The sequence below is a fragment of the Sceloporus occidentalis genome, unplaced genomic scaffold (genome assembly GCF_023333645.1).
Source record: "Sceloporus occidentalis isolate IW3139 unplaced genomic scaffold, rSceOcc1.0.p SCAF_118, whole genome shotgun sequence".
NCBI lineage: Eukaryota > Metazoa > Chordata > Lepidosauria > Squamata > Phrynosomatidae > Sceloporus > Sceloporus occidentalis.
Window position 1 is genome coordinate 1,874,912 of NW_028317098.1, and position 25,639 is coordinate 1,900,550.

The window sequence follows — 25,639 nt, forward strand, 5'->3', positions numbered from 1 at the left end:
TTTAGTGGTTTATAAAATGTAATTTTATTTAATGTTATTTTGTTACATAGGGCATTAACATTTTCACAAGGCTTTTTTGGGACTACAATCAATGATTAGCAACACACAATAGTGGTCCATCTATCTACGGAACAAATCACTGGACGAACTTGACACCTTCATACATGTGCACAAATCTGCATGGAAAAGTTTTATACTTGGACATGTGACCTCTTTTCCTCCATTCCAGTGTTAAGAAATGACATGCAATTTAGTCTGCCAAAAAGGCACTCCCTGTATTCTGGCAGTAACATGCTGCTTCTAGTAAATAATGAAGTGAATACCAGAACTACAAAGGCAGGAGTGTATGTGATTTTTTATTGGGAGGGGATAGCAGTTGAACAGCAGCAACTGAAGCGTAAAAAGAGTCCCTGTATTTAAACACTCAGTAGGTCCTGCTGTACACACATGTAAGAAGCATCTGTCATACTTCCTATTTGGCCCAATTCTCCTAGATCCTACAGGAAGGAATACACAATAGCATGTGAAAGTCAAATCATCAAATAACCCCTGAAGAGTAAAAAGGGAATGTACAGAATTGAGCTGTGTTGAACACTCTTTAGTTGCATTAACTATATTTTCATGTCTTTACGGTAATACAAAAACAGTTGCTTGTAGGAACTGGTTCAAATTTCTTTTTAAATACCAGATAACTTTAGTCCACTACATAAGTGTTTGGAAGTTACTTATGTTTATATGAAATTAAGCCAGTATTAATACTTTTCTACAGCAGTAACCGCACACCAGGAAGGCCAGGACAAACACAAATCAAGGAATGGAGTTTTCCCAAAGCTGCAGTGTGAAAAGACTATAAATTGATTTCCATACACATGGATGGGTTTTCTCTTTGCTATAGGAAATCCAAGTGGAGCTATAAGGAATGAGACGTGTAAAAAGGTTTCTTGAGAAGGGGGATGACACTCCATATGCAGTTTAGTTTTCTGCACCTTCTGCGGCATCACATTCTTCTCCTGCGCTGTCCGATGTCCATAACTAGAAACAAAAACAGTCAAATTAAGAAAGAACAGCTCATTCGCAACTGCAAACATTCCAGTTTTCTTTTAAGCAAATGCCATGGGCCGTGGCCTTAAGGAACTGCTGGTTTTACCTGCATAATCAAGCCCTCGTCTATCTCAAAATTTTAATCTTAAGAAATGTCCTTAAAAGTTGAAAATTTGTTCTTCCAATAATTGATGTCAAATTAACTGCTGTAATGATTATTTGATAAATATCTGATCATGTTTACTTTCATTCCTATAGCAGCCCCAATTGCTTCCTTTAAGAGTATCCCTCCGGAACCAGCTCAGCTAAAAACCAGAGTCCCAGTTACCATACAAATATCAAATGGCACATCTTACTGTGAGGTTGTCTCTAAGCAATTGCATGATGAGAGTGCTGTCTTTGTATGAGTCTTCATTCAGTGTATCGAGTTCTGCGATGGCTTCATCAAAAGCCTATAGAACACATCAAAATGAGATATTCCTTCATAAGTTTAAGCTTCTTTTTCATATAAATTGCTTTAAGAAATGGGTACTGAGCAAAGCAAATTATTGGCATGTTTCCCAGTACAAAGCCTACTAAGTAAGACATTTCAGAGAAAAAGAGAAGTTGCCATTTACTCACTACAAACATTTCCTGGTATATATTTATAGCAATAGCAAGTTCATTTCTATACCACTTATCAGTGAACTAGGACACCACTGGTTGACAATATGTAAGCCCATCGCCCCCAACAAGCTCAATTTACATTGAGAAGAAACAATTCTGGCTTCTGGTTATATGTGAAAATCGAACTTTGTGGACAAAGTATAAGAGGATGTAAGGTTTTCATTTACAGAACACATTAAATCATGCCAGTCCTAAATCATATTCACTCAACAAGTTTAACTGTGACTAATGGTACTTCTTCCCAATGACTGCAGCCCAAAAGAAACAGAAGAACTAACCTACTGAGTTATTCTCATAAAGATGTTTTGAGAGTAACCACGTTCTTTAAAAAAACACACTGGTCTTACATTCATTTCCAGGGAGAAAGGATGAACATCCTTTGGATAGGTTGTTCCTTGCACTCACTCAAACAAGCAGGAAACAAATAGATCTTTCTGATATTACCACCGAGGGGTCAACCCCCAGAAAGTCCAGATGTTATATCTGAGCAGCTAGGCTGAGAAACAAAGTACTTTCCTTGTTCCCTTTTTTCGTTCTCATTATTGAAGGAGAAGGATAACTGACCTACAGATACAGGGGAAAACAGAGAAAATGCCAAGATGCTCAAGGGTGGGCAGGACATTCATCCCTTCTCCCCTGGAAATGAAAATATTTCAGATAAGAAAAATGACTAGTGCCTGAAGATTTCCCAGTGGAACAGTACCATCCTTTGGATGTACCCACACTCCCTAAATAAGGGCGAGTGATGCTGGCACCCCCTGGTCTACATCTGTCCAGCTGAGCCAATCTACCCAAGAGCTCACTGTACCCTAGTGATGCTCTGCTTCATATGGAGAGAAGATGAGGCTCTGGACCTCCCTCATGAAAGACTGGGATTGTCTGACTAGGGCTGCTTTTCCCTAACTGTTGGCAAAGGCATTTAGGCTAATGTGGCTGCCCTGATTCCCAGCCAGTTGATGCTGTGTCTGAGTTCCTCCCGGCTCCATCTGGCCTGTACTAGGTGTGGTACACCTAGTTGAAGGGAGGCGGGGGGCTTCGTAGGCTGGTTCGTATCTGTGGTGATCTGCACCTTGGTCATCTCTCAGATGGGTTTTCCTTGAATGGTGGGGGAAATTCGACATTCAAAGGAATGGTGGACTGATGGGGGAATTCTTATCTTGCAATGCAGTCTGACTGCGTGTGAGAGGAGTAGCCACTGAAAAGGTCGGATGTGAAGGTGAGCCCAGGACAGACGTTCTATGGTAGAGATTATGAGGCCCTGGAAATGGGTCAGAAGGGTCACATCAGCCTGGGGATAAGCTGTGGCTGTGGAAATAGTGTTCCCGGTGGCCTGAATTCTTTCCTGGGGGAGTGTGATTGTACCTGACTGGGTGCTGATAATCACAGAGGTAAGTGCTGGGCTGGAGTGGCTTTTCCCATAATTTACCATAAAACCATTGGTTGCCAGTGAGCACAGCACCTCTTGGAGATCTATGAGACCCTGTTGGAAGTAACAGGGTGGATACACAGGTATTGAGGAACAGGTAAATATTGAGTTGGGACCTTCTCCCATGTACTAGTACTATCAGAGCCACCATGATTTTGGTGAACAGCACTGGGGCTGAAAAACAGGGCCTTGTATTGATAACAGGAACCCCCAAATGTAACTCAAAGGAACAGTCACTGACATGGAGATAGTTAAGGACCACAGAATCTCCTGCTTGAAGGATGATTTCCATCTGGAAGCAGCACTTTGTGATGAACTGAGCCACACACAAAGAGATTCTATATAGCCCTCCATGTGCCATTTTTCTTTGGCACTATAAAGATGGAGTAGCTACCTTTGTGAAAATGGTATCTTTTATATTGCTCCAATTTGCACCAGATAGTCAATAGTTTCCAGGAAGAGGCAACGCTTTGAGAATTCCTGGACTTTGGGGAAGGAATGAAGAAGCTATGGGTACTGCAGGGAAATTTGGTTTAGTGCTGTGTGTGAGAGTGTCCAGCAGTCACTGGCCTGATGTGGGTCAGTTATTTTAAGGTAGAAGAGATGTGAAGAGAAGAGAAACAAGGCATTTAAGGAACATTTATAGAAAGATTTGAAGGTCTGAAGTGATGAGTGTCAAGGAAAGGCAGGTCCGATCATAGTGGGAGGAAGAAATGAGGCCCATCTTTCTGGGGGCTGCTCCCAGTGGTGGGGATACTAGAAAGTTCTATTTTTCCAACCCTGCTTATTGGAGCAAATGGGAGGAGTAACCTATTCAAAGGATGTTCCTCCCTTTTCCATTGGGAAATGTTACTATTAAAAGCAGAACATACTTTAGTAAACAGTATTCCATAAAAAGCACGCAAAAGACACAGTATGCTATGAATCTCCTGAACATTTGAAGACATCTGCACATATTCTTTAAATTCAGAATCCAAGAAGATACCCATTTTATTATTCATGCTATTATTACCACAACCATTAAATAACTTACTGTCTTTGCCAATGTGCAGGCCAGCTCTGGGTTGTTAAGGATCTCATAGTAAAACACAGAGAAATTAAGTGCTAGGCCCAAACGAATTGGATGTGTGGGCTGCATCTCTTTCTTGCTGATATCAAATGCCTCCTGGTAAGCAGCCTGTGAATTTTCTATTGTTTCTGTGAAGGAAGAGCAAATACTGGTAAGGTAAACAAACTGAGGAACCTTCACACACAGGATGTAGATGTGGTTTTTCCCCCCCTTTCAGAATGGTGGCCTATGGACAGGTGCTGGTCCTGGAACCATTGGCCTCTTGATCCATGGCAGATTTCCAAGAAAAAAAGCAATAACTAGAGTCAATGGTGCCAGTCTTTGCCACACTGGGGAAAAAACAGCTATCAGTGGCCCACACCAAATTACAATAGCTTAAATGAATGCAGTACTCACGTTTTCTGTCATCTCCACTTGCAACTTCTGCAAGGTATCGGAAGTAGTCTCCCTTCATCTTCAGGTAGAAGACCTTGCTCTCTGGATTAGTTGCATTAGCTATTAAGTATTTGTCCAGCAGCTCCTAGAGAAAAAAAGGCAGAATGAAAATGCTCATTTATATGACTTATTAGCTGGGTATATTTTTTAAAAAACCAATTGCTGCAATTGCTGTATACTGTACTCACAATAATACATAGGGCTTTTTTTATTTTTACAATATGGGATATTATCCTATAGGTGGGGGGCACATAAAGGCAGCTTAATAAGACAAAGGAATAATTCAATAAAACAATGGAAATGCCTCAGTCTTGAGACCATCCTAAATCTTGCTGGGCACTGTCCAAATAAAATATGTTTGTATGTAGGAGACCATGCTAATGTAACTAACAGGGAAGAAAAACTGTGGCTAAATTCCTTTTGAGCCTGAAGCCAACTGAACTGTGACACAAATTTTTCCCAGTGTGCTGATGAAAATTCGGAATGTTGTCAGGATTCTTACACTATTTCAGAAAATGATGGTTTCAAGCCAGAGAAAAATTCCCAAGGAAAGCATGCTTGTATTATACAATCCAACTGTCTCCAAGACTGAATGATTCTCTGACAGTATAGCTATTCTAGTTGATCATTCTTCTTACTCTGGAACAAACCCATCTCAAATCAGATTATACGAAGTATTGCATATGACATTGACACAATAACCTTTTAAACACCATAAATAGTTTTTTGTGGGTTTTGGAGGCTATGTGGCCGTGTTCTGGAAGAATTTATTCCTGGCATTTCACCTGCATCTGTGGCTGGCATCTTCGTTCTCTGAAGATGCCAGCCACAGGTGCAGGTAAAATGTCAGGAACAAATTCATCCAGAACACGGCCACATAGCCCCAAAAACCCACAAAAAACTATGGATGCTGGCTGTGAAAGCCTTTGACTTCACATCATAAATAGTCTGCTTGCTACCAAAGCTACATCCACTAGGGGTTTATTTCAGATTTGGACAAATGGCAAATACAGAACTCAAGTGTGCTAATCTGGACAACTCCACTGCCTAGATTAAAAGCAAAACTGAATCTAAAGATATGTAAGCAATTTGATTCTAAGAGATAAAATGTATGTCCAAAATCTGATACCAACTGCCTATATTCTACTGCAGTTTGACTACTGGCTTTGGTGCCAGTTAATACAAAGAACCATGAAAGGGCTTCATTCATAAATAACCCCATAAACCTTAAATATGTCCCAATTTTTTTTAAAAAAAATTACATCTACCCATCTGCACTTGTTCTGAAACTTGGCAGGTCCATCAAAAGTGGCAACTCTCACTACAAATGTAATCCAATTTTGCCAGGAAATAAAGTTTGTCAGTTTCCCTTTTTTAAAAACCCAACTGTAAAGGTCATAACACAAACCCCTCATAGATTTTTATGACAACCATTATCCAATTTTAACAAAAGTACATCCATCTCTTGCTTTTCCATGATAGTCAGGAGGAAGCAAAAATACCCAGATTTCTGGATCTAGAGAATCAGCGCTAGATCAAAATGAAACCAGGTGGCCTGTCGAAGATCCACCACTTCTGCAGCTAACTACTCCTTCCATCTGTCATGAGCAACCTGGCAGTCAATAGTTACTTGCATTTAAAGTCATCATATTGGATAACCATAATTTGAGGTTTAAATAGTAATTTCTTCAGATTCACTAAACTATGTTTAAAGCCTTATAATTCTTGACACACCAACTTTTTAAATTTTTTAATTAATTTTTATTATAAAACATAAAATTCCAACATTCATATCACATATAATACAAAACAGTACATACAACCTAAACATAGATTTCTAATCTAAACCATAAAAATTTACATCTTACAAACGCTACTTCCTTACTTTCCAAGTTTACTTGCTTAATTTTTTGTATAAGCTTTTCTCCCTATAAATTGGCATGTTTAAAGTAAGTTTTTTCCATATAATTTGAACCAAACTTGTATTTTGGTTTTTACTAAACCTATATCTATTTATATTGTACAAATCATTTTTCCAGTCTCGTCTCCATTTGTTTTCTAAGAAACAAATCAAAGGGTTCCAATCTTTTTTTATTTTTTTCTATCAAGTTTTATGCAGTATTTGTGTTAGTTTATTTCCATAAAATTGATCATTTTTAATATCCAGTCTTTTAGATCAGGCATTGTTTTTCCTTTCCATTTAGAAGTATACAGTAGTCTGGTAGCTGTTGACATATAAAACATTAAGATTCCATATTTCCTCTCTATTTCCTCTTCCTCATTTAAAAATATCTTTTAGGAGGTGAAGTCGAAGGCTTTCATGGCCAGCATCCATAGTTTTTTGTGGGTTTTTCGGGCTATATGGCCATGTTCTAGAAGAGTTTCTTCATGACGTTTCGCCAGCATCTGTGGCTGACATCTACCTCTGAAGATGTCAGCCACAGATGCTGGCGAAATGTCATGAAGAAACTCTTCTAGAACATGGCCACATAGCCCCAAAAACCCACAAAAAGCTATCTTTTAGGATCTTTTTCTAGTTTTATGTTCAATATTTCTATCGTTTTGTGAATTTTGCTCCAATATTGTTTTGTGTTTCTACATTCCCATCACAGATGGTAAAATATGCCTATTTCTTTTTCACATTTCCAACATGTATTATTTATATTTTTTTCAATCTTCGCTAATTTGTATGGTGTTAAGTACCATCTATACTGCATTTTAGAAATGTTCTCTCTAATGTTGTAACTCAAAGTGTGCTTTATTCTTTTTGTCCAAGTTTTTTCCCACTGTTCCAAATTTATATTCTTTTCAATGTTCTGGACCCATTTTACCATTTGGGGTTTTATCAGTTCTTCTTCCATTTCTAGTTTCAATAGTGCTTTGTACTATTTACTTATGTTATGATTATCTTCTGATTTAACTATATTTTCCAAACAGAAATTTACATGTCCAATACCGGTACCTTCTATATCTGTAATAAATCTTTCTCTAATTTGTTGATAAGTAAACCAAGTACAATTATAATCCATTGCCAATAGCTGTTTCTGTGTTTTTAATTTGATCACACCTTGATTATTTTCCGTTATATCTTCATGTTACCCAATTTTTATCACTTAATTTCACTCTTTTAAAGAACACTTCGTTTGACACACCAACTTTTACCTAACTGGAACACTGGAAAAGAAATATTGATACAACTTTAGAACTATGCAAACTTCCCCAATAAGCTATTTGAATAGCCACAGCTGAACAATGAGCCTTATCCAGAGGCTCTGCCGGTCAACCATCCTCCCCAATTCCAATGAAAAAGATGGCTGCCTCTCTATGATATGTTCCCGCCTCTTTGCCCTTTCCCACCACAAGCAAGCTTACATGCCATTTAGTGCCACTACAATGAAGAATAATCCAGTTCAGCCGCAAGATGTACCGTATATACTCAATTAAGTCAACGTCACGTATAAGTCAAGGGCAGGTTTTGGGGCCAAAGTTATGGATTTTGATATGACCAATGAATAAGTCGAGGGTAAAACTTTGGGGCATATAACAAAGTATCTAAAGGATAAAGCAAAGGAAAACAATGCCAAAGAACTTTAAAGAGTTTCACCAGGGGATGGTTCCCTTTTTAAACAAGAGTTAAAGTGTACTTACATTGACACATGGATAAGGTTTTTTGGGGACATTTTTAACCTAGATTTCTAGACTTATACATGAGTATATACAGTCAGTCACTTCAACTACTGAATAAACACTAGAATCTTATGTCTGATGTTTTGCTAATACAGTGGGTCCAGGACTCCCATGAAAGTGGAAAAACATTTTAAAAAAGTTTTTTAAACCTGCGAAAATACTTCTCTAGGAATCTCTAGATCCTCCAGTGTAATTCTATGGTCCACATTTGCCAGAGATGGACCATAAAATCATGCTGCAGGACCTACAAATGCCTAGAGAAGCGTTTCCTGTAGGGTTCCATCTGCACTGCAAAAATAATCCAGTTTGAGCCCGCTTTAACTGCCATGGCTCAAAGTGATGGAATTCCAGGAACTGCAGTCTGTTGACGCACCAGAACAAAACTGTCTCAACAGCTCTGGTGCCTCAACAAACTACCATTCCCAGAGATCCATCGCCTTGAGCCACAGAAGTTAGAGCGGGCTCAAACTGGATTGTTTTGGCAGTGTGGATGCAATCTAGGAATCTCAGGGTGACTCTACACTCAACTTTCAGCAGAGTGACTCCAAATGAACTAGAGATTCCTGGAGAGAACATTTTAATCAAATCCCTGAATAATCAAATCCACAAATGTGAAGGGTCGACTGTCCCGTTGACAGATACCTCAAGAAAGTGGAAATCTTCTCTTTCATTTTTTTCTGATGCTTAATATACAGTCGTCCCTCCCAGTTAATGAGGAATCGTTTCCAGACCGTCCTCCCGTGAAATAGAAAAATCATGGATACTCAAACCCCATTCAGTATAATGGCCACATGCTCCTGTGCCATCGGTGTGCATGCCATTTGTCGCTCCTGGCTTCCCATCTGCGGAAACTCAAAACCGTGAACAGGAGGCCCACAAACCGGGGGGGGGGGGGGGAGGGGGAGGGGGTGCCTCGACAAATGTGCTATCCCCTTTGCTGTTATCTGTCCTCCCACCTTCTTCCAGCAGGGGTCTCCACTAATCACAATCTATTTGGAGTGGAAGCAGCTCTTTCATTTGCAAAAAGAAACTCCTGATCCAACCAAAACAGCCTTCCTACTGAAATGTACAATGACATCAACATTAAATGTGATCTACTGCTTAGTAATGCTTCAGTTCCACCCACTGCCTAATTTCAAGGAAAAGTGCTTCATATTATTCAACGTGAAATACATTTTTACTTTGAATACATCTTGGTTTGACCAAATTTAGCTTGAAGTTTTAAAAAAATGCTGAGGACATGAGGCGCCTAAGACATTTGGGCAAAAGTGTCTCAGTGTAGGCTTAACGTAAGTCTTAGCTACAACAAAATGAGTGTTACTTTCTGCATGAGATCAGAAGCATGATCTACAGCTTAAGCAGACCTACAGCCATGTAACGCATACATAAGCACTGTTCTGTGTTATTACATATTCAGCTTTATGTCTTACAATCAGAGCAGCAGTGTGGCCTTTGCATCCCATTTCACCCGCCCCCCACCTGCAAGTCACCCTATCCTGTGCAGGTCTTTTCCACCTGTGCTTTGAGGATGATGCCATTTACATTAAGCTCAGAACATCCCCTTCCTCAAAAACAGAGTAGTCTGCATCACCAAACTGAAATATACGAATTCGTAACAACCTAGATGGTGGCTACATGTAATACTGCCTAATACCCTCCTCTTTCACTCTACAAGAGAACTAATGAGATTTGGCCATTTTCTAACTAATGTACTGATGGATCTATTACTCAGTAGTACTGCCACATTAGAGCATTACAAAAAAAATTATTGCCCCCCCCCCATGCCCTCTAGTAGACATAGGGGCATTTTACCATGTTTTGGGCCTTCCTGGGCTCTTAGAGGGCATTTTGGGACAATTTTGGTTCTCCCCTCAGAGCTCTAGAGGCTCCAAACATGGAAGAATTGCCTTCCACACCCTATAGAAGTCACTTTGGAGCAAAATATCTGACACCCCTGCAAGCCAAAAAATGGCCTGGGGGACCTCATGGAGCCCACTGGCTGCACTTTGCTCACCCTTGGAATCATGTTCATCTGATGAAACAAGCAAACTGCTTAGCAGGTAGTCAAGATTCAAGTGAATGTAAAAAGCATTTAGGGACAAAAGAGACGACCCGACAGAGTGGATGCATGCCACCCGTTTCAACACCAGATCAGGACTGCAGCAACCACACGCCATGGCCCTGATCTGGTGATCTGCCACCTCAAAAGGAGGCAGCAAAATGCCACTCCTTTTAGAGCCAGCAAAAAGGTACATTCACTGCTGTGGCAACACTTTTTGATGCTCCTTTCGGTGAGCAGTGTATAAAATGCAGTGCCAAAGGAGCACTGTAACGACACCTGCTATAAAAATCTGGGAGGCAGTGTGACGTTGGCGTGTCATTGAAATGCCATGCCCCCACGCCGGCGCTTCAAGCCAGTCTGTTTAGCCCCTTACTCTTTCAAATTCGTACCAACACCTCTTATATATAGCCAACAACATGCTGGTACAAAACCATGTGGCATAATTAAAGATATCAAGGCTAGAAGGCCAGCAAAGGCAGAGATGTGAAGGCCAAAAAAAAAAAAAAAAAACACACTGAAAATCATCCAGAAATATGGCCCCTATTATACCCAAAAATGGTTTTTCCCCCCTTGGAAAATTTGGGGGAAGGAGATCAGAAATGATTTGGGGATAACCCAGAAAATGTCATTGCCCCTTAGAGATATGAAGGTATGGAAATACAACTGGAAAGGTTCACAATGCTCGTTCTCCCAAAGATGTTTGAAAACAAGTGTTCATATATTTACTCCTCCAACATTTTTTCTAAAAACTACGTTAACAGGAAGCAAAATGACCTTGCAGCACCTTTCAGACTGACTGAGCAAAAGGATAGGAATGAGTGCTTTACAGCTGCTTGACACTATGGAAGAATAGGAACAAGATTATTTTCTCCATTGTACTAGTTCTTAACCAAGATCCAAACCACACTGCAGCAACAATCCACTTTGAGACTACTTCAACTGCCCTGGGTCAGTGCTAGGGAATCCTGGGAATTGTAGTTTAATGTGGAACCAGAGCACTTTCTGACAGAGAAGGCTAAATGTCTCACAAAACTAGTTCCCAGAATTCCCTAGCATTGAACCAGGGCAGTTAAAGCAGTCTCAAACTGGATTATTCCTGCAGTGTGGTTTGGACCTATCTGATCTTGGAAGGTAAGCAGCAGTTGCCCTGGTCTTAGATTAAAAACTGCCAATGAATACCAGGTACTGCAGTCTATATTTTGGAAGAAGGAACTGGCAAAACCTTTCAGTATTCCTTTCCCAAAAAAACCACTATGAAAATCATGGGGTCTCCATAAGTTGACCTTGCGGCACATAGACAACACACAGTAATGGGTGTGCCTGACTGATTGACAAACTCATCCTGAGATCTTTCAAGCAATCCCCTAAAGCCCCACCAGTCTGCCAATTCTTTTTAAAAAAACAAGTATGATTTTTCAAACATTATCACCTGAAAACTGCACAGAACCACCCCCCCTTCCCATTAAGTGAATGTGTTCAAAGAGTTCTGTTACCATATTATAGGATGGATTGCAAAGGAAACTTGAGATATTTGGGCTTGCGGGGGGGAGGGGGGGTAACCTATGTGGAGGCTGTGGAAAATTGGGCCCTGCCCTCCACACAGTTACCTAACCCTGGATTTAACTCTAGAGTACATGTGTAGTAAAGCCAAATGCAAAAAATATGCATGCTCACTGTGGCTTTTTCAAATATAGCAGACCCTTGGTATTTACTGAGTTTGGTTCCAGAACCCCCCTTGGATAACAAAATCCATGGATACTCAAGTCCCATTGAATACAGTGGCATAGTAAAATGGTCTCCCTTATATAAAATGGCAAAATCAAGTTATGCTTTTGGAATTTGTATTTGTTTTAAGTATTTTCAAACCATGGATGGCTGAATCTGCAGATACAGACGGCTCACTGTAACACATAGTGCATGGAATCCATGGATTCTGAAGCCATCCAGGTTTGTCAAACAATATAGACATATCTTAAAACTCCTATCCATTTTCCTTTTTCTGTTGTGCACTGTAGTTTCCAACTTATGATGACGCCTAAGGCAAACCTATCATGGGATTTTCTTAGCAAGATTTGTTCAGCGGGGGCTGCCTTCTTCTGAGGCTGAGAGCGTTACTTGCCCAAGTCAGTTTCCATAGCCAACCAGAGATTTGAACCGTGGTCTCCAGAGTCCTAGTCCAATGCTTAAACCACTATAGTAGCTGGCTCTATTTTGCTTTAGTGCATCATTTTAATCTCAAGATCTTTGATAGCCCATCTTGCTCTTTATTTTACAGGGTTAAGCAGTCTGTATCAAATATCCACATTTGGAAACATTTCTGAGTAAATATCCTCAAATATGCCTTATGAATTAGTTCCATATTTTCAGATAGAAGACATAATTATTCCACCCCTATCTGCACTAAAAGGTAAGCCCTGCAACAGACTTTAAGCAGTCCTGTTATTATTCTGGTTTTGCTAGTCAATGAAGTAGCAAGGGCACTCAATATTATAGTAGGGGCAAAGTTACAACTCACAAAACCCAGGGATTCTGGGAGTTTTACTTCAAAAATCAACTTTTCTAAACTCTAGTCCTAACATATATTTTTAAGTCTTCAGTACATATTACTTGTACATCATACAAAGTCTTAAGTAATTTTATTTCCAAATCCAACTACTTTTCTATTCCTAAACTGCTGGAAAATTTGGATTCCAGGATGTCCTCATGCAACCCTCCACCAGATTACTCATCATATTTTCCTAGAAAAATAACCAAGTACGGTGAGAATAGAGTAGCAATGAGAACAAAGCAGGAAATATGGAGGCTGGCCTTGTCTTATTGTTTGTCTAAAAAACAAATTGGACCCAGAGCAAAAGTCCATGAGAAATATTTTGGGGATATGACATGAAAGGGGACCTACCTAAGAACCTTACATTGAAAAACAAGCTAGAAGAGCAGTAACCATTTGCATCTCATATGTTTAACTTAAGAACAAATAGTATCAAGCCTTCATACTCAGTTCCTTTGTCATTCCCAAGCCACACACAACATTAACAGTCACTATGAATATGAAACTGCTCTTATCAGGTGATAATCTTTCCCTTTTTTACTTCCTCTTATAAACTTTGTCCACTGTAATGATGCAAATAAGAGCATGAGCTGACATCTCCTACCCTCACCCAAAGGTTTCTGGAACTCTTGGGAGACATTGTGGGTAAAAGGGGGGGGGGGACCCAGAAATGTTGACACCATGGGTATAACCCACATTTTTCTCTGAAGGTTCCTTGGAGAAAAAAGGTCTGGAAAACATGCTCTATGAGGAGCTGAGTATGTTTAGCCTGGAGAGGAAGTTAGGGGGTGACATTATACCCTGTTTAAATATTTGAAGGGATGTCATATTGAGGATGGAGTGACCTTGTGTTCTGCTGCTCCAGAGAATAGGACCCAGAACAGTGGATGAAAGCTACAGGAAAAGAGGTTCCACTTCAACATTAGAAGGAACTTCCTGACAGTAAGAGCTGTCTCTCAGTGTGGGAGTCTCCTTCTTTGGAGGCTTTAAACAGAGGCTGGATGGCCATCTGTCACAGAGGGGTGCTTTGATTGTGTATTCCTGCATGGCAGAAGGAGGTTGGAGTGGATGGCCCTTCAGGTATCTTCAAATTCTATGAGTCTAAGAAAGTATTTTTTTAAAAATGCAGTATTAACACTTCTACAGATTCAAAGACATTATGTTACTTTACAAACATAAAATGTGTTACATGTAACTTGGTTTAGCATAAAATTGTCATCTTTGGTATATAAAAATTAGTTTTGAGACAATAATCATAATGCTACTTGCATTTACTTTTTATTAATTGTTACAAAGCAAGCTACAAGTCTGAACTGTAAGGAACCTCTGGTTTTTTGATAGGACAAGACAAAAACCAGGAAGATCAACAGAAATTATCAACATTAGTAAAACAGACAAAATTATTTTGTGTTGTGTTCCACAGTGCCAAGTAGATACAACTCATTAATTCCTATAAAAAACGCCAAAGAAAAGGATACTAAGACCAGGAACTCCAATAACCAGATAAGGTAAGGTGTACACTGCCTTATCTAAAATTCTTCCAGTTACATAATTTAGGGGGGAAATTGGGGGAGTAAATATATGAACACCTGTTCTTAAACATTTTATTTATCATTCTAAAGGAAAACATTCTCCAATGCCCCAAACAGCCTTGGGAGAACATGGGAGGACGTGATTTTTTCCAGTTGTTTTTCTATGCCTTCATATCTCTAGTAATAAATCCGGTGTGTGTGTGTGTGTGTGTGTGTGTGTGTGTTCATGTTCTAGATTAACCCTAAATTATTTCTTCCAATTCACCGCACAATGTTAGCATAAAATTATACACATCCATACTATCATACTTAGGAGACATACTATTCCTTTCACCACCCCCATCAGCTTCCTAGAATTCCTGCCTCTCTCTCTGCCCTCTCCCATCACCTTAGGGTCATTCCTCTCTGCCCTCCCCAAAGGGTGTTTTAGAGCCCAGCCTCTTTTCATTTATTGCAAGGTAATTATGCCATGCCCAGTTCTGCAACATACAGTATTTTAGATGGGGAAGGCATCTTCAAGGACACTGGGAAATCAGTACTACAGATATGCTCCTTCCACTTTAGTTTCCTGTTCTAGCTCAGTCCATGATGCGCGATGAAGCAGCTTATCACCATTATAGCAAGAGTTCACTATATGCAACCTATAGGGAACATGCAGCCCAGCCCAGTCATTTTTACATCTTCAATTGCTACCCTCACCCCACACACACACACTGTCATGAAAACAAAGAGAATCAGAGACAAGTCTCATCTAAAGAAAGTCAGAGGGACTTACTTTATTGAAATGGCACTTTTCTAATTTTGGGATTTTAAACTTGGGGCTCCCAGTTTGGAGAAAACAAGTGGGGAGGTAATCTATTCCACACATCACACTGGTAGCTGGACCAGAAAAGTTATCTATCCCTGTTAAAGAGCCTAGATATGCAAGGAAAATAATGCCTCAACCCAAATGTTAGAAGCTGGTCATTTTCCCTTGCTACATTTTAACAACAGATTCTTCTTAAGACACAGATAAAAAATAAATAGCAGAAAAAGCTATCCCATTATTAGTAAAGATTGTGTTCCAAAGCTTACTGATCATGTGGATTCAAGTTCTTCTTGAAGGTCATGTGAACAGACCAACATGAAGCAGTCAAATGAGCAAATCCTTTTCAGTGCTTTTCCCAAATCAATGCAAAATCTTTCCAGCACTGGACCTGTCATTATTTCATGTCAGTATACGAACATACTAGCTTCACCCACAAACTCCCAATCATACTCCAGTACTGGAGTATCTTTTAAACGCATCTGTTGTACCTGTCTGTTTTTACTATAATAGTACTATGATTTATTACTTCACTATATTAAATTTTAATGTTATTCCTTGTCATTTATCTTGCAGTTTTATATTCCTGTAAACCACTCTGAGCAATCTGACTACAGTAAAAATCATAAGATTTGTTGTTGTGTGCCTTCAAACTTATGGCAACCCTAAGGCAAATCTATCATGGGGATTTCTTGGCATGATTTGTTCAGTGGGTGTTTGCCATTGCTTTCTTCAGAGGCTCTGAGAGTGCAGCTTGTCCAACATCACACTGGGAGGTTTTTAAACTATTGTAAGCCACTTTAAACCCCATTTTGAGAGAGAGGTGACATATAAGTGTAACAAATAAAATAAGTAAGTAATTGAGTTCTATTCACTTCCTGTGAAAAGAAGAAGCCCTCTCATGGATCTATCAGAGGGCAGATGGTCTCCAAAACAGTTCAATTGCTCACCATATATCTAAGAGAAGAAGGGTTTTAAGTATAATTTAGAACTTTAAAAAAATTGGAGAGACACGTGAAGCCCTCTGAGATCAAATAGAAGGCACTAACCTGCCTTAATACGAGTGTATGTGTATACATGTGCCTTCAAGTCACCTGTAAACCTAATGGTGACCCCAAGAATGTCACAGGATGACCTCCCTAAATTCCACAGTGTGGATTGCTCGATATTGAAATCTTCAGGCACTAGTCAAGACCCATTACATTTCTGTGAATGGAGAGCTTTCTCATGTGCATATCTGTTTAAGTAAGCCACAGCCTGAATTTCATGAATACTTTGACCTGAACTGTTTTCAAGAAGCAAGCAAGCACCAGAGCTTTCCCTGATAAGATGCACTAAACTTGTCCACAGCTATCTGTACCTTAATAACTTGGGATAGGATTACTTCAGTACATTCACTTGTGATAGCCTTTAAGAATAGTTTGGAAACTGCAGCTAATCCAGAACACTGCAGCTAGTCTGTTGACAACAAACAGACAAATAATCTGCTAGTGACTGCACTAAAGAACTCTCCTGTCTCACAAAGTGCCCAAACCCGATCCTAAAGGCTGGGTCCTCAAGATGTGGCTAAACTGCAGCTTTCATCAGCCAATGGTGAGGAACTGCAGTCCAACAACAATTGGAAGACCCCAGTTGCCCAACCCAGCTTTACACCCAGACAAGAAATTCAACAAAATCATATGCTAAACTCCTGTATCAATTGACCTGCCCACTGCAATGGTAATCAAAGGCAGATCTCTCTTGTGTGGCCTCATTATCTGAAGCGTGGTGGCAAGCAACTGGAGAAGCAGTCTTTCTTTCTGGTAATGGCTCTTCACCTTTGGCACACCCAAAACATATCTGGAATCCCCATTACTATAATTTTATTTTTGCTTGTTAACCACCCATGAGTCAATCTCGATTCATGACAACCCTATGGATGAGACATCTCCAAGACCCTCTGTCCTCCACTGCTCTGCTTAATTCCTGCAACTCCATACCTGTGACCTCCTTAACAGAGTCCATCCATCTAGCATGTGGCCTTCCTCTCTTTCTACTTCCCTCCACCTTTCCCAGCATTATCATCTTTTCCAATGAGTTCTCCCTTCTCATGACGTGTCTGAAGTACGACAGCCTCAGTTTGGTCATCTTGGCTTCCAGGGAGGTTTCCAGCTTGATATGCTCTAGGACCAATTTGTTTGTCTTCTTGGCTGTCCATGAGATCCCCAGCACTCTTCTCCAGTACATCTCAAATGAATGGATTTTCTTCCTATCTTCTTTCTTAACTGTCCAGCTCTCACATCCACACATAGTAATAGGGAATACAATGGCTTGAATAATTTGAAATTTTGTGTTCAGTTGTATATCTTTGCATTTTAGAATCTTTTCTAGTTCTTTCATAGCCACCTTCCCCACTCTTAATCCTTTTCTGATTTCCTGACTGCAGTCCACATTTCTATCAATGTTTGATCCCAGGTATGGGAATTCTTTTACTATTTATATTTCTTCATTGTCTATGTTGAACTTGTGAAGGTCCTCTGTGGTCATTATTTTTTGTTTTCTTTCTGTTCAACACAAAGCCTGCTTTTTTGACTTTCTTTCTTGATGTTCCTTAGTAGGTGTTCCAGGTCTGTGAGGTTTTCCGCTAGTGCTATGGTGTCATCTGCATAATGCAGATTGCTGATATTCCTTCCTCCTATTTTCATTCCTCCTTCTTCTGTGTCCAAGCCTGCTTTTCTTATAATATGTTCTGCATAGATGTTGAACAGGTAGGGTGAAAGGATGCAGCCTTGTCTTACCCCTTTGCCAATTGGGAACCATTCTGATTTTCTGTGTTCTGTCCTGACAGTAGCCTCTTGTCACGAGTACAGAATCCTCATTAGGACTATCAGATGTGTTGGCACTCCTATGTCTTTAAGGGCATTCCATAGCCTTTCATGATCTATGCCAGGGGTAGGCAACCTTTTTGAGCCGGGGGCCGGGTTGCTGTCCCTCAGACAACTGGGGGGCCGAAGCCAGGGGTGGAGCTTCCACCCTCCGGGGGCGGAGCTGTACACGGGGGTGGAGCTTCCACCCTCTGGGGCGGAGCTGCATGCCAGGGCGGAGCTTCCACTATCTGGAGGCAGGGCCACATGTCAGGGGTGGAGTTTCCACCCTCCGGGGGCGGAGCCGCATAATAATAACAATATTTGCAAGAAGTGACTAGGCAAGGCCACAAAACAGCAAAAAATGCATGCCACTGTCTGAACCCAGAAATGTGCCAGCAAGTCCATGTGGGGGGATCTTGCAAAGACAATACCAAGGGATAACAATAATAATAGCAGTATTTGCAAGGATGGAAGCTACTAGGCAAGGCCACAAAACAGCAAAAAATGCATGCCACTGTCTCAAAACACAAAGGCACAGGTAGTATAACCCCCCCTCCCCCAATGAACAAACCTCTCACCTGGCTCAGTGGCTGTGGTTCTCTCTCTCTCTTCCCTCTCTTTCTCTCCCTTCCTCCCTCCCTCTCACTCCCACCCTTTCTCTCTCTCCCTCTCTCCTCATAGAATCATAGAGTTGGAAGAGACCCCAAGGGCCATCCAGTCCAACCCCCTGCCATGCAGGAAATCAGAATCAAAGCATCCCCAAAGGAGCATGGGAGGGGTTTTTTTTTTTGCAAAGATAGTAAGGGAGTCACAAAGCATAGGAGAAACATAGAATCATAGAGTTGGAAGAGACCCCAAGGGCCATCCAGTCCAACCCCCTGCCATGCAGGAAATCAGAATCAAAGCATGCCCAAAGGAGCATGGGAGGGTTTTTTTTTGCAAAGATAGTAAGGGAGTCACAAAGCATAGGAGAAACATAGAATCATAGAGTTGGAAGAGACCCCAAGGGCCATCCAGTCCAACCCCCTGCCATGCAGGAAATCAGAATCAAAGCATCCCCAAAGGAGCATGGGAGGGTTTTTTTTTGCAAAGATAGTAAGGGAGTCACAAAGCATAGGAGAAACACAGAATCATAGAGTTGGAAGAGACCCCAAGGGCCATCCAGTCCAACCCCCTGCCATGCAGGAAATCAGAATCAAAGCATCCCCAAAGGAGCATGGGGGGGGGGGGTTGCAAAGATAGTAAGGGAGTCACAAAGCATAGGAGAAACATAGAATCATAGAGTTGGAAGAGACCACTAGGGCCATCCAGTCCAACCCCCTGCCATGCAGGAAATCAGAATCAAAGGATGCCCAAAGGAGCATGGGGGGGGGGGGTTGCAAAGATACCAAGGGAGAGTAAATCACAGTCACCAAGCAGAGGAAAATACATGCACCAACCAACCTCTTCAGTGGCTCGCTCCGTCTGGCTGGCTGGCTGGCTCTCTTACTTTCACTTTCCTTTTCTCTGCCGCCTCCTCCTTTCCCTCCCCTCCACACTCTTCTATTCATAGAGGGAGGCGGAGAGAGGAGGGCAGAGCTAGGAAAACGGAGCCAGGAGGGCGAAGGGCAGAGAGAGAAGGGAGGAGGGCGGAGCTCATTCGGAGGGCTGGCGCGGCCCTGCAGCCCTGGGCCTCCTAGAGGGGCGCCGCCATTTTAAAAAACAAAATGGCGGCCGGAGCGGCGCCAATCGGCGGCAGGGGCGAGCGCGGGCCAGTCCTAGAGGCTTCGCGGGCCGGATGCGGCCCGCGGGCCGCACGTTGCCGATGCCTGATCTATGCAGTCAAAGGCTTTGCTATACAGTGGTACCCCGGGATACGAATTCACCGCGTTACGAAATTTCCGCGGTACGAAAAAGTTAGATTTAAAAAAACTGTTCCGGGTTACGAAAGATTTTTCGGGTTATGAAAATCTTTTCGGCGCGTTTCGGCGCGAAATTCAAAGCGCGGCTAGCGGCTTTCCAGCGGCTTTTCGGGTTGCGAAATGTATCGGGTTACGAACGGCGCCGCAGAACGAATTAAATTCGTAACCCGAGGTAGCACTGTAGTCTATAAAGCACATGTTGATTTTCTTTTGGAATTCCCTGGTGCACTCCATTAGCCATCCTATGTTTAGTTTAGTTTATACACCAGAAAAAAGCATGTGTCTTCCCAGGCTTTCAAGAATAGCTAGCATCTGCATTTAACTCAGTTAAATCAAACATTTTCTATTTGAATGAAATGTTTTTTTATTGTTGTGCTAGTTAATTTTTAATATACTGTACTGTTTACTACTTTTTTTATCCACTCTGCAAACATAAATGGCGGAGGGGTTCAATGACTACGGACTAATGCTGCTGAAAACAATACTGTATCAGCCATGCCTATTATGCATAAAAGCAGGACTTTGACTAAGAACATCACTAAACAATTTAAAGTAAAACTTAATAGGAATGCATTTTGTTGATTACTTCAAAACTGTTCCCTACAAGCTAGGTGAAAGAAAACCTTGCATACACTACAATGACCAAATACGTAACAACTCTGCATACTATCTATGTACCTCTGGGCAAATATGGGAGGAACTTCCTGACAGGCAGGGCTGTTTGACAGTGGAACACACTCCCTCCGAGTGTAGTGGAGTCTTCCTTGGAGGTCTTTAAGCAGAGGCTGGATGGCCATCTGTCGGGGATGCTTTGATTGAGATGGCATGGCAGGGGGTTGGACTGGATGGCCCTTGTGGTCTCTTCCAGCTCTATGATACTATGATTCTATCTTAGTTAAAGTATATTAAAGCCAAGTATATTCTCTCAGCAAATTTAAATAAAATATGAAACTAAGTTTTGAAGGCACCTGAAGCAAGCCTTGAAGTTTCATGTCAACCAGAAGTCATATCTGAAAAATGTCTGCTTACTTGATTTTCCTTGTGGTTATGAAGTATCACCCTAACAGAAGAATTCAAAATATGTTTATTGCATATATCAAGGATACTCCTTCAAACCCATATTTCCAGTTTAAAGCTATTCTTGAATAATATTTAAACTCTCCTGGAAGTAATGAGATTTTTACTGCAAATTAAAAAAAATTCCAGTTAAAATAGACACATGTGTGTTTTAGTCATACTGCTAACTTATGTACATTTTTATGTAACTTTATACTGCTTTTAGATTATTTTAACTATTTTTAATTTTTTTAAAACATTTTATCTGTGAGCCACCTTGGGTCCCTTCTGGGAGAAAGGCAGTATACAAAATAAATAAATAAAACTGAGTGGAAATAGTGACAAATTAGTTTTTGGGGGCACACAATTCTGAAAGATATGTCAACGCACCTACAGAAATGCTACAGAGAAAAATCTTGGATTTTTGAAAGGAGGCATGTCTGAAATCAGGAAACTAAGAAGCAAACAAAGGCTCCTATATAGGTACTTGTGAAGCTCTATAATAAAGATGACTAAGGACCAAAACAGGTCCAGAGAACTACTGTAGTTACGTACATGTGATAGCTACATGTTAATGATTTTTTTTACTTTATCTGAAAAAGATATATATCAACTTTAATATTCGCTTCAACTTATTAATATGGTTTGCTATGTGAAGCGAGTCCATTTTCAGAAATACAAAACACCAATATCCCTCTATAACAAGCAATAAGTATAAAAAGCAATAATTTACATCACATCTACACTGGCATTTCTCACAAAATTCAGTTTGTCTTTGGAAATTCATCACGAGTACACTTATAAGCACTTTTTCTTTACGCATAGCGTAAGTACCAATAGAGTATTTATCTTTCACTGGTAAATGACTTGCAGAACACAATTCCAGTTAAGATTTAGGTACCATGAAGGCAAACAGAACAAAGCAGCACTGGGACAAAGATGCACAGAACTCTGCTTATTCTAACCTAATGGCTGAAAGGCTCATATACGCTACACAAACATGGCAAGGGACTGCTGTTCTGGAATGCTAAAGTAGTAGTAGTGACTATACTCACACTCTTTAAATATCGCAGAAACATGTAAAAACATGTACGCTGTTTATATAAATCCCAAAGCAACATAAAAAAGGACTCACTCACATTAGGCATCCTGTGCCTTTTCCCCTATTATCACCTCCTGACACCACTACTACTATCACCTGGACAGTTCTCCATCACTTATAGTAGATTATTGACAGGATGTTAGGCCTGATGGTCCTTGAGGTCTCTTACAACTCTATGATTCTGTAGAACTACAATTCTTTCTCAGTCCAGAACACACTATACTAAGATAATATACAAGTGATTAGGTGAAAAGTCATCAAAAGCAGAGATTTGCTCAGTGGATGAGAACTCAACTGATTTCAAATTTTAGAAGCCACAGCAGCATGAGTCTGTATTTTCAAGTTTTCATCCTAACAATCTTACTTTTCAGGACAAGATTGTTTCTTTATATGGGGCGTTACGATGCAATACAACTGTCCATTATGGATAGTAAAGGAAAATTTTTCCATTTAGGTGCATCTCTCGTGAGAATAAGTTATTTACACAGACGATAAAGCCAACTTACCAGAACCGTAGTACAGATGGACTTTAGCTCAGACTCCACTTTCTCTCGGTAGTCCTTGACAAGCTGCATCTTCTTATCATTGCCATCGGTTTTCTGCTCGATGCTGGAGATCACCCGCCAAGCAGAGCGTCGCCCCCCTACTACATTCTTGTAGGCTACGGAGAGCAGGTTGCGTTCTTCATTGGACAACTCAGCGCCCTGTTCTGTGACTGCCTTCATGCAGGTAGCCATGTCGTCATAGCGCTCCGCCTGCTCAGCCAGCTTGGCCTTCTGGATCATCTCGGTCTTTTCCATGTTGGCCAGCAGCAGTGTAAGCAGCAAGGCAGCCGATTAGATAAGAAGAGAAGAAAGAGCCTTTCACACAGTCAAGCGAAGGCACCTCAAAACCTGCAACGACAAAGAGACGTTCGGAAACCTGTGCTCATTCAAAGGGACCAAGTGCAACTGGAAGAGCTACTATGGATGTAGGTCAGGCCAGTTAAGGCCCAAAACACACGGCAGAAATAATCCATTTTGAGACTGCCTTAACCGCCTTGGTTCAACACTAAGGAAATCTGGGAACTGTAGTTTTGTAAGACATTTAGCCTCCTCTGTCAGAAAGCTCTGGTGCCACAATAAACTACATTTTCCAGGATTCCCTAGCACTGGGCCAGGGCAGTTAAAGCGGTCTCAATTTGGATTATCTGTGCAGTGTGTTTTGGAACTAAGGCAATGACAACGAAGTACTGCCAATCTAAATGCAAGGACAGAACAAATACTCATTCCCAGAACAGAGAAAATTACTTCCCCATCCTGAAAGGGACTATTCCACCTCTTCAGACAGGAATCCTGGCGTTTAAAAAACAGCAATCAGGGCAGAGGTCCAAAACTCACTGTAGAAATAATCCAGTTTGAGACTGCTTTAACTGCCCTGGCTCAATGCTGTGCAATTCTGAGGATTTTATTTTTTGGTGAGACACTGAGCCTTCTCTGTCAGAAAGCGCTCTGGTGCCATAATAAACTACAATTCCCAGGATTCCCTAGCACTGAGCCAGGGCAGTTAAAGCGGTCTCAAACTGGATGATTGTTCCTGCAGTGTGTTTTAGACCAAAGTATGTAAATCCTTACTTCAGGAGTGCCCAAGATGTTCTTTGAGCTGCAATTCCCATTGTTCCTACTCAGCACACATGACAGTAAGGACTGGGAGATGCGGCTCAGCAGCATCTGGAGGACAAATCAGAAGTCACTGGAAGAAACCAAATCCCTTTAATCTGGTTTTTTTAAAAATGGGTTCTGGAGGAATAAATTGGTAACCACTTTTAATGCCTCTGAGGCTGAAGTCTCCCATGCTCCCAGCTTCTCTCTGTCTTTCAGTAAGCCTCTAAGGTGCTGCAGAAGATCCCTCTGCATCCTGATTTTCCAGACTGGCGCGGCTGGGTCTTTGAATGCTAGCTTTTAATAGGAATGCCAGGCATGTGCAACGTCCAGGGACCTACTCTCTGGACTAAAGGAAGGAGGAGGGTGGCGGGGCGTCCAGGGCCTCCACAGGGAAGAGGAGGAGGAGGCCAGGGCCAGGGGAGCCAAGGAGAGATGGGTGGATGGGTGGCTCTCTCTGGGCTCCAAGGGAAGGCTGTGGAGAGCCTGAGGGAGGGGGGGAGGGAAGGAAGGAGGGAGGGAGAGAAGTAAGGAGGAAAAGAAAGAGAGAAGGAAGGAAAGAAGGAGGGAGGGAGGGAGAGAGAGAAGGAAGGAAGGAAGGAGGGAAGGAAGGAGAGAGGGAGGAAGGAGGCAAGGAAGGAAGGAAGGAGAGAGGGAGGAAGGAGGCAAGGAGGGAAGGAAGGAAGGAGAGAAGGAAGGAGGGAGGGAGGAAGGAGGGGAGGAAGGAAGGAGAGAAGGAAGGAGGGAGGGAGCGAGGGAGGAAGGAGGGAGGGAGGGGGAGAGAGGAGGCGGATCCCGCTTGGCACCGGAGGAGGGCGGTGGCGCGCCCAAGGTGTTGGGTCTCCCTCCACTGAAAGGAGGGAAAGTGAGGAAGGAGGGAGAGAAGGAAAGGAAGGAAGGAAAGGAGAGAGGGAGGAAGTGAATGAAAGGAATGAGGGAGCGAGGGAATGAAAGAATGTGGGAAAGAAGGAAGGAAAATGAAGAAAGGAGTGAGAAAAGGAAAGAAAAAAGAAAAGATGGATGGATGGGAAGAAAGAATGAAGGGAAAAGAGAAGAAAGGATGAATAAAACAAAGAGATAAAAGAGGAAAGAATGAAACAAGGAAGGAAGGGGGAAATGAAGGAAGGAAAGAGGTTAAAAGGGAAAGAATGGAAGGAAGGAGAAAAGGAAGGGAAAAGAAAGGAAGAACGAAAGGAGGATAAAGAAGGAAGGAGGAAGCAAAGAAGAAAGGAGGAGAAAGGAAGGAAAGAGTTAAAGAAGGAAGTTAGAAAAGAGGGGGATATAAAGGAAGGAACGAAGGAATGAAAATGAGGGGAAAATGAAAGAAAGAAAGAAGAAAAGAATGAAAGAAAAGAGGAAGGAAAGAGATAAAGGAGGAGGTAAGGAAGGAAAAATGAAGGAAAGGAGAGGGAAAGAAAGGAAGATGAAGGAGGAAGGAAGGAGAGAAGGGAGGCCGAGAGCGACTCTTTGTCCCCAGAGGAGGGCCCAGGAGGGGCAGAGAGAGGCCTGCGAGGGACGAAATGGCGGCCTCCTCCTCCTCCTCCTCCTGCCTGCCTGCCTGGCTCCCTCCTGGCTGGGAGATTCCCAACCCTCCTCCTCCTCCTGCTGCTGCTGCTGCTGCTGCTGCTCTTCCACAAAATGGACGCCGTGCCGCGAGGAGCGTTGCTGGTGCCTCACCCGGAGTCCGCTGCCTGTCGGGGCCGAGTGCCCTGCCGCTGCGCCGGGAGCCCTGTCCGAGAAGCAGGAGGGAAGGAGGAAGGAAGGAAGGGAGGAAGGAGGGAGGGCGGGCGGGCGGGCGGGAGAAGAGGAGGAGGAGGAGGAGG

General features: G+C 41.8%; 1 protein-coding gene across 1 annotated transcript; it reads right to left on the reverse strand.

Annotated features, from left to right (window-relative positions):
- YWHAQ (tyrosine 3-monooxygenase/tryptophan 5-monooxygenase activation protein theta) lies at positions 1 to 25,581 on the reverse strand. The gene is made up of 6 exons (XM_089498338.1): positions 25,494 to 25,581; positions 22,683 to 23,069; positions 4,599 to 4,722; positions 4,167 to 4,330; positions 1,398 to 1,493; positions 1 to 1,032 (listed from the first exon to the last, which is right to left on the reverse strand). The coding sequence occupies exons 2-6, from the start codon at positions 22,974 to 22,976 to the stop codon at positions 973 to 975; spliced, it is 738 nt and encodes a 245-aa protein (XP_089354464.1). The 5' UTR covers positions 22,977 to 23,069; positions 25,494 to 25,581; the 3' UTR covers positions 1 to 972.
- Between the last annotated feature and the right edge of the window lie 58 nt (positions 25,582 to 25,639).

Excerpts from the sequence above, each read along its gene's own strand:
- YWHAQ (XM_089498338.1), bottom strand. The coding sequence starts at position 22,976 with ATGGAAAAGACCGAGATGATCCAGAAGGCCAAGCTGGCTGAGCAGGCG. Across the intron at positions 1,494-4,166 it reads CCTGCACATTGGCAAAGACA|GCTTTTGATGAAGCCATCGC; the intron begins GTAAGTTATTTA and ends TGTGTTCTATAG. Across the intron at positions 1,033-1,397 it reads TGCTTAGAGACAACCTCACA|TTATGGACATCGGACAGCGC; the intron begins GTAAGATGTGCC and ends TTTTGTTTCTAG.